Source organism: Mus caroli, chromosome 17, assembly GCF_900094665.2.
Source record: "Mus caroli chromosome 17, CAROLI_EIJ_v1.1, whole genome shotgun sequence".
NCBI classification, from domain to species: Eukaryota; Metazoa; Chordata; class Mammalia; order Rodentia; family Muridae; genus Mus; species Mus caroli.
In genome coordinates, this window is record NC_034586.1 from 65,535,997 (window position 1) to 65,545,407 (window position 9,411).

At 44.2% G+C, this 9,411-nt stretch overlaps 1 protein-coding gene across 1 annotated transcript in view; it reads left to right on the top strand.

Moving 5' to 3' along the window:
- Akain1 (A-kinase anchor inhibitor 1) overlaps nt 1-6,537 on the top strand; it is a 51,974-nt gene extending 45,437 nt beyond the window's left edge. The window contains exon 2 of the mRNA XM_021150142.2: nt 4,476-6,537. Coding sequence (XP_021005801.1) covers nt 4,476-4,669 — 194 coding nt within the window. The 3' untranslated portion in view covers nt 4,670-6,537. The remainder of the gene's footprint in view (nt 1-4,475) is intronic.
- The last annotated feature ends 2,874 nt before the right edge of the window (nt 6,538-9,411 follow it).

Consider the following 9,411-nt stretch of genomic DNA (forward strand, 5'->3'; position numbering starts at 1 on the left):
GCCTCAGGGTTAATGTTAGTGAATCAAAGAGTGGATATTTTACAACATAACATGGAACAGATGATGGATGTCATACAAATGAGTTGTGGTATATTAATAATTCTTTTATTAACAGTACAGATTTATCGAATTATCTGAAGGGGAACTGGTCACAGGAGCTGGAAAGGTTGCAGACGAAGCTGCAGATACAGATCCTGAACCTTAATGAAACCAGAGTGGAAACAGTGACCCTTGGAGACTTTACCTCTTGGATTACCTCTGCATTTTCTTACTTTAAGGAATGGGTGGGAGTGAATTTGTTTGGTGCTGCCATATGCTGTGGACTGGTGTTCATGCTTTGGTTGGTTTGCAAATTCAGAACCCAACAAAAATGTGACAAGGTGATTATAACTCAGGCACTTTTAGCCATTGAAAATGGAGCCTCCCCTAAAGTTTGGTTATCTATGCTCAAGAATTAGTTGGCATCTGAGTTCTCTGCTCTTGCACCCCACGGATTTATGGATCCATTGCACTGGGATGAGAGAGACTCAGCGATCATTGATCAGCCCTTGCACATCGCTGAGGTTTCCTCATTGCACGTGGTAGGGTGGTCATGATTTCCCCAGTAATTCATAACCTTAAAACTTGGCTGGCCTCTTTTGTAGAGTTCACCCTAGGTCATTTAGCAGTTGCTGTCACACAGCATCACAGTATCCAAAGATGGGCAACTTTCCTCGTGCACAGACCAACCTAAGACACGGGGCCTGGTGACGATAGGGTAACCCTATGATGGGTAAGGCAGTGACACTAGAGGAACAACCTAAAACAGGAGCCACGGCAGATGGACATAATTGCACAGGCCTACTCCAGCATCTTTTTATTAAAATTAAAAGGGGGAGATGTGGGAAGCCACATATGCCATTATGTGCAGTAGAGTTTTTTGCCAAGTCACTGCTTGGCCTGAGACATGCAAATGAGGTACTGAAAGCATGACCAATCGGGTGTAGACATGCCTCTCCTAGGCCTGTATAAGCAGCGCCAGTTCTGGGGCTCAGGGTCTTTTCGCCTCTGCAATCAAGCTCTCCCAATAAACGTGTACAGAAGGATCCTGTTGTGGCGTCTTTCTTGCTGGCAAGTTGGGCGCTCACATACATATATACATTTAGTGGATTGGGCAGAGTCCTTCAAGCCATACATATACATTTGGTGTGTTGAATGGGCAGAGCCCCAGAGGCTCGATCTTCTTTCTTCTTTCTTCTTTCTTCTTCTTCTTCTTCTTCTTCTTCTTCTTCTTCTTCTTCTTCTTCTTCTTCTTCTTCTTCTTCTTCTTCTTCTTCTTCTTCTTCTTCTTCTTCTTCTTCTTCTTCTTCTTCTTCTTTGCCTTTTTATATCTTCTTAAACAAAAGTTCTTTAGAAAGTTGCCACATAGATAAAATGTTACACAAAAGGGGAGCTACAGAGGGATACTAATTGTTAAGTCCAAAGCAGTGTTTTACTCTATAATCTCATTATAAGTTCAAAGCAACAGTTTCACATGGCCTTGCTTTATCATAGTGCACACCAGTGGCCTCATCCTTGGATCTGACCTAGAATGAATTTGATTACAAATTTGTCTCAAGCCTATTTCTCTCTTTAGTGTATTTGTGAAAACTCATCGTATTCCTTGTTATGCAGCGTTTACTTACTATTCTATGAGGGGTGGGCACATTCTAGTCTTGATTCTAATTTTATTACATTTTACTAGCAAACAACTAAAACCATCTCTTAAAAAAACAGCATTAATTCATGAAAGTTCATCTTCATGTTGAGCTGTAGGAAATCTGCCCAACAGGGTGGGCTGACGCTCAGGAGTCATTCGACAATGTAATCACTAGTGATAGGGAAAGGCATATCAGCTACAAGAAGCAATACGAAGATGACGTCTCCTAGGACCTTGCCTCTCAGAGCTCACCTGTCCCTAAGCCATGCAAAAACCACTGGGCTAGCTACATCCAAGAAAGTCACCTGCTAGCCTTAGCTTCTCCTAGATGTCTCCTAACAGATGATAATGAACTAAACCTCTGAACCGTAAGCCAGCCCCAATTAAATGCTTCTTTATAAGAGTTGCCATGTCACGGACTTTCTTCACAGCAACAGAGACCCTAAGATATCCGGCCCCACCACCACCACCATGGAGCAGTGTTATGCTTCGTTCAATAGAAATGCTCTATACTAGGTGTGGCCTGCCATTTTACAGATGTGTAAGTGAGCTTCAAAAGTTCAAGTGCCTTGTACAGGATTCACGGCTGTATGGCACAGGAGGATTTAAACGAAGTCCCACTGTTTCTTACAGCATGTTTTCAGGGCCTACCATTTGATATTGGTTAGCGAATTGGTGTGCTTGGCCACTGGTGAGACTTTTTCTTCCCCTCTTAGCATTTGTTAGTTACTGTTAGTTCTTTGTGTAGGGTTGAGCCTCCTGAGCCTTAAGTCACCCACCTTAGCATGTATATTGTTGCCTTTGTTGAGCTCATGTTTAGGCAGTGATGTGGGTGAGGTTTTCTCAGTACAGCTTCTGACATTATTAACAGAAACATAATACAACCAACACAATACAGACTGAGTAGGTTATATTTATGTATTTAGGGATATATATATATATATATATATATATATATATATACACACACACACACATATATGTTTGTGTTTTAGTCAGGGATTCTATTCCTGCACAAACATCATGACCAAGAAGCAAGTTGGGGAGGAAAGGGTTTATTCGGCTTACACTTCCATACTGCTGTTCATCACCAAAGGAAGTCAGGACTGGAACTCAAGCAGGTCAGAAAGCAGGAGCTGATGCAGAGGCCATGGAGGGATGTTCTTTACTGGCTTGCCTCCCCTGGCTTGCTCAGCCTACTCTCTTATAGAACCCAAGACTACCAGCCCAGGGATGGTCACACCCACAAGGGGCCTTTCCCCCTTGATCACTAATTGAGAAAATGCCTTACAGTTGGATCTCATGGAGGCATTTCCTCAACTGAAGCTCCTTTCTCTGTGATAACTCAGCTGTGTCAAGTTGACACAAAAATAGCCAGTACAGTTTGCAACAACAATTAATGAAGGAAGAAGTCAAGAATTTGAAGAGAGAAAGAGATAACTGTATCTCCCCCACTGGCAGGATTTGCATGGTCAAACAGGAAAGGGAAAAATGATATAATTATATTAAAATCTCAAAAGAAAAAAGAAGCAGCAACAACGATAATAAAAGTTTTTTCCTAATAGCAATCCCCTGGAGTCTATTTTTTTGTGGGTCCGAGTTTCACCCTGATGCTAGGCATGGCCCACTGGGGAGGTGAAATGCAGAGAGCTTGACTGCACTGCCCGGGGTGGGGTGGGGTGGGGGTGGGAAAATGCAGTCCGAAACGGGTATTCCCTAACTTCTGGTAGAAGTTGCTGGTAGAAAACTACACAGAGAAGTTGGGAAGGAATTGTCAGGAATCCATGGGTTCCCTAGGACAACAGGACTGTTGGAGTCCTCTGGCTGAGGACAGTGTCTAGCTTGGGCCTGAGTTGGGTGCTCCAGCTTAGCTCATTGGCAAAAGGTGGTTGTCTGGGGGTGTCTGGAGCTGTTAGAGGTCTAAAAGAGCTCTGAGGAGAGTTAGGGACCAGCTTGGGAAATCTTGCTGACCCAGACCTGTGTGAGGTCCTGGAACACAAGCCATGTCTAATGTGTTAAAATAGAGGTTTGCATCTGAACACAGCACACTGGGCCCAAACAGTTCCATGTGAGAGAGAGAAGGGAGGGAAGGTGGTGGCAGAAAGAGAAGAGGGAAAGAGAGAGAAAGGGAGGGGCGTTCCCCTTATTTATATGGAAAATGACACAGGTAAAGATGAGAGGTGAGCCAAGTGGATTCTGAGAATATGGTGCCTGTTGTCTTGGCGACAGGTCTGGAGGTTGCATTGTCATAGGTTTGGGAGGTCCTGATGCCAACAATGTCAACCACCACAGCGGCTCCAGCCACGTCTCAGGAGATTTAGACATTGGCTTTGTAGATGAAGGCATGCTCCAACTCCCCATGGTGGTTCTCAATGAAAGAGACAGTCCTTGGCTCCAAACTGTTTATTGGTTATTCAGAGTGGAAAATGCATGCCTACCATACCAACTTCTCAGGATAGATCCGAGATTAAATACCTTTTGCAGGGAGGAATGTCTGGGAACAGGAGCTTATTGGCTAAGCCCTCAGGGCTTCTAGGTACATCATTAGCATAGAGAACTCTGTTCTGGGCCTACATGACTACAGGACACGTTTCCTTGTGTGAGAAGTGTGGCACGTGTTCCAGGCCAGGGATCTGGCAGGGAGCCGGGAGGCGCCTACCATCTCAGGTCTTGTGCTACGAGGGCTCCACGAGGGCTCCCCACAGCAGCAATTTCTCCCTTGCTCCTCAACCCCTTCAGGGTCACAGGTCCGGGGACTGATTTCTCTTCTCTCCCCCTTTTCATGTTTTTGCTTTAGGTGAGAAGTCTGGGAAGGAGCTAGAGGAGGTGAAGCTGCAGAACACCAGCAAGCAGATTGTCCAGAATGCCATCCTGCAAGCCATGCGGCAAGTCTCCCAGGAGAGCCTGCGGAGGGAAGGCAGACCCAGTGACAGCAGGGCCTGGGGCCAGCTGGGAGGGCGCGAGCTGACCAAGAAACATGAAAAGAAGTAACGGGTGCTGCTGGCTCTGGCTCTTGTCCCATGCTTGGTCTCTGCCTTTCCTGTTAGCATAGGACGTGTCGCCAAAATGTTGCCAATAAGCGAAGCAGCGTCATGGATGCCTGTCAGTAGAATGAGTTCACGCTAGCCTTTACGACAAGCTGTGGTTTGCAAAGCTGCATTAGGGGCTCTTCATGTCTTTGTAATACCTCTGGAAGCAGCTGAGCCAGACATGGCACTCACACCGCGAAAGTCATTTTTTAACAAACCTATTTTCCAAGTTCTTTAAAAGAAAAAAAGTTCTACATCTTGTTTATTTATACATTCTTTTTATGTATAATTCAACCAGCAGCCTTTATTCCCCTTCAGAGCTACTGACTGCAGTTCTGTGTTCTTCATAACTATTAAAAGACACACTAGAGAGATGATGGGATAGGGTTTTAGCCCTGTTCAAATACAGGCTCGCAGGCTGTTACAATGGTATAAGTATAGGTTCAAGGTCAAATTGAGCAGGCATGTTCTGAGCCCAGCCCTGCACTACAGCTTATGTTTATAACACTCCAAGAAAAAGAGAGGGAGACACATTTATGCTGTGTGAGAACTCAGCCCTTTTAATCTCTGTTGTCTGAATTGTTTGCTGTTGGTGTTTACCTTCAGTGCTGAGATCTGTTGTTCTTAGCTGTGGGTTAAATGAGATGACTGAGTCTGTATGCAGAACTGCTGACGATGCAGTTCTTTGGCAGCCATCTTGGACAGCCATACTCTGTGCATAAACTCTGAGCCCCCAAGCTGCTCCTCACCCTGCATTGACCTACCCCTATGGGTGGAGAGGGCAGCGTCCTTGGCAGGGAGTCTGGACCCTATGGTCACTGCTCCATCACCCAGCCCTGCATTTCCACTGGGCCCCCTACTGACAGGGATTCTCCTTCTTCCACAAAAGAAATCAGCATGACCACTACAAAAACCATAAGGTCACGCACGGCTCAGGAAACTGTTTTATTTTTAATTCTCTGAGGCGTGTAAACAGAACGAGAAGAGTGAAGTGGCTGCAGGCTGAAGGGGTTTGGAGAGATGTGTGCGCATGCGTCTCAACGTAGCCATCTCCATGCAACCCCATAACTTCCTGCTGCTCCTGTGTGGACAATAGATGTCTCTCTGAAGACATCCTTTAGAGTCTGTTTACTGTGCTCCACAGAGGCCACTGGGCTGGTGCTCCTTGGGACAGCAGAAGAATTTAGCCTTGGTTAGAAACCTCTGGTCTACAGAGTGTCAGTGTCTACACTGACCCGTGTTCTAAATGCCAAGTATTGCTACCATACAAAATGTGGCTAGTGTTCAGACACCTCCAGAATTCCAATATTCTATGCTATGTGTGACCAGGGATAATACAGACAACATTAGATGGGTAAAACTATTTATTTTTACTGTATTAGACTATATTTGGTGGTGCATAGGGTGGAATAAATTAATTTAGAGAGAAAGAACTCATGGGGGGCAGAAGGTTTGCAATTTCAGATATTGTTTATTCCTTGATGTTTTAAAAGCAGAGCTCATGGCAATTAAAGAATGAACCTAAGATCATATGGTTGACACAGTAGTGTAGCCTGGGCGGCGAGTGGGGATAAGGGCACTTGGAGAAATTATCCAGATGTGCCCAAAATGAGAAGCAAACCCAGCGCTTGTAGTTTGCAGGTGACCTGCCACTGTGTCTCTGCCGAGACATCTGTCTATAACCCACCTTGTTTCTCTGTCAAATGTCAGAAACATAAATATGTTATCTTTCTTCTCTGGTGTGTATGTACTACTACGCTACGGGTCTGGGAAATATTATTAAGTTCTGTATCTAAATACTATTTATAAATAAACTATATCCAGCTTTGAGATACGTATCCATATAGAACAGTTTTTTGACACGCTCTTGTCTGCCTTATGTTTTTGTGTCTCTCACCTGCATATGACACCGAAGGCTTTCCATGGAAGTGTGTCTTTAAACACTTTCCTACCATGGCCAGGAGAGGTATGTAGTAATTGTTACTTTACCGTGACTCAGGGTAGCTTTGTCTATGGAAAAGAAGCATACTAAGAAATGGAAAGCAAAGATAAGGAGATCTGGTTGGCTAAGTGTTTGTTGTACTTTTGGTTGAGTGGGAGTCTGGAAAAAGGAATCATGACACTGAGTTCTGAGAGGACAGAGGGGCAGAGCCTTCCAGGGTGAGAACGCTATGAGGGATCTATGGAAGCCCAGTCATAAGAAGAAACGTGGCTTAATTCACCCCCACTATGACGATAAAACTATTGGGCTTCACAGGGACCTGCAGGGCTTCACGTCACATAAACTTACAGTGAATTTCCATCTGGTTGTTGTCACAAGCCAGTACTCAGCTCTCATTTTTCAAAATTGTGAGGAAAACTTATTTAATGTCTTTTATGTCTTTGATTTATGGCAAGGTAAAGCACACAAGAATTTTCCACCCCCCCCACCTCCATGCTCAGCTGTTCATCCCAGCTTATCCATCTTCAGGACAGGAGAGGTCCTGAAGAAAGAGACCTAAAGAAAGAAACCCTTTTGTGTTATATCTTCAGTGTGCAAACATTTTTTTTACAAATAGACATGAACAACTTACTGGCTGCCTCGGATTCATTCTATCTTACCTTCCCCACCCCGATTCTTTTAAATACCCAGTTGCTTAGTCTTTCCATTATAGGATTTTAGGCTGCAAATAAATTAAGGTGTTTTCAAATCATTGAATTTGAACCATTCAGGAATGATCACCTGAGTGTTTTTCAAGGCAGTTTTATGACCCCTATAGTAAAATACTACATAAGAAGAGATCTTTGAATTTACTCACTGGAGTGGTGAGTAAAGAAAATGACACCTCTGACACAGACAACTCACTTAACACCTGTACTGCCCCCAGTGATGTTGAAGAGCCCATATTTGAGCAAATTCCTCTCCTAAGGGAACTTGAGTTGGTGACATTTTCTCAAATGCGTGACCTTGTCTATCTTATTGCTACGGCCTCACAGTAAGGCCTAGGCAGAGAAAGATTTGACTAGGTCTGGGTGGGGATTAATATAACGCATGGAAAAAAGTAAGCAGTGCCCAGCTTCATAAAAGAAACCGCTGAGTTCAACCTGAAGATTTGAATCAATCGAAACACAAATTTTAGGAGTACCTATGTCAAAATGGAAGCGTAAGATAGCCTTACAGAATACTTTCTTGGATACGTTAAAACTACGATAGCAAAGAACCAGAAAAACTATTAGCCAGCAGAAGGAGCTCAATGCCAATAACCTGAAACACTTGTAGCCTTACGTTACTATAATGAAATACTTGGGGCAGTCAAGTTATACAGACATAAAGTTGATTTATCTGATTGTTTTAGAGGATCTATTCCAAGGCTGGGAGTCGCATAGCTTTGGGATCCTGCTGATGGAGGCATGCTGGAACGAGAGCAGACCAATGACAGTGTGACTCGCTCAGGGTCTGCTGGCAGACCAAGGCTTCATAACCCCAGTTAAAGGCTTGCTCGTAATGATCCAAGCACTTGCCACAAGGCTCTCCATCATAAAGGCTCTCCCACTTTCTGAAACCATCACCTTGAGGGACCAAACTTTTAACCCCTGGCCTTTCTTAGATGCTCATCTGAACCATACTGGTAGTCATGGAAACAGGAAATTGTAGGTAGCAAAGTAGGAGATCATATGGTGTGTAAACAGTATCCTGAGCCTGGGGTGAGGACATTAAGGTTCTTTGCTCTTGGTGTTCTTGCTACAGTGCAATAGTCGAGACCCTTGGGAAGAAATACGTGAGACAGCAGAAGAGACTGTTTTCAGGTAAAAGTGGCGAACTCATCAAGTGGAAAGAAAAAACAAAGGAAAAGAGAAGGAAATCTGTATCTTTCTAGAATATATAATACCTTAGAAAAATATATACAAAATGCTCAATACAAATACTACCAGAGTATAAGAAAAAAATCGTGAAACTTTTGGACTGACAGGGAGCATCTTCAAAGAGCAATTTCCAGACAGATATAACATTTCTTCAGAATGATGTTCAATGCCCCAACACAGGGGTGAAAGGCAAACACAGAGCTGTGACCGAAGGAAGGGGGGAGGGAGGTCAGGGGGAAGGGAGGACAGGGGTAAGGGAGGTCAGGGGTAAGGGAGGACAGGGGGGCAAGGGAGGACAAGGGAAGGGAGGACAGGGGGAAAGGAGGACAGAGGGAAGGGAGGATGGGGGAAGTGAGGTCAGGGGGAAGGAAGCAGAAGTGGAAGGGAGGTGGGGGAGGGAGGATGGGGGAAGGAAGTGCATATTTGCAGCCAGCATGTCACTTTACATTAAAAGCAAGGATGAAAAATTCTTAGTGGTCACCTGTGCTTGTGAGCCTCCTCCGTGCAAGCAAATTCCTCACCATGAACTTGAGTCAACAGAAAGACATATGAAAATAAACACTTAAGGAATGGAGAGGTCCTATTGAAAGGATGGGTAAGAACAGGACTCTTACTTAAGTATAAAACAGTCAAGAGAGAATCCGGACAGTTCTGACACAAAGGAAGAAGTATGTAAACTGGTGTGTCTCAATGGCATGGGGAGGTCAGTAGCAGAGCTAAGGATATTGGAAAGGGAAGTGACGTCATGCCCATGACGTCATCCGCTGAGGAAAGGGAAACATTTACACGGCTTCAAATAGAATGATCTAGGTCATAAATCCTAAGAGTCCCAACCTTTTATTAGATTTTATAATTTCTTCT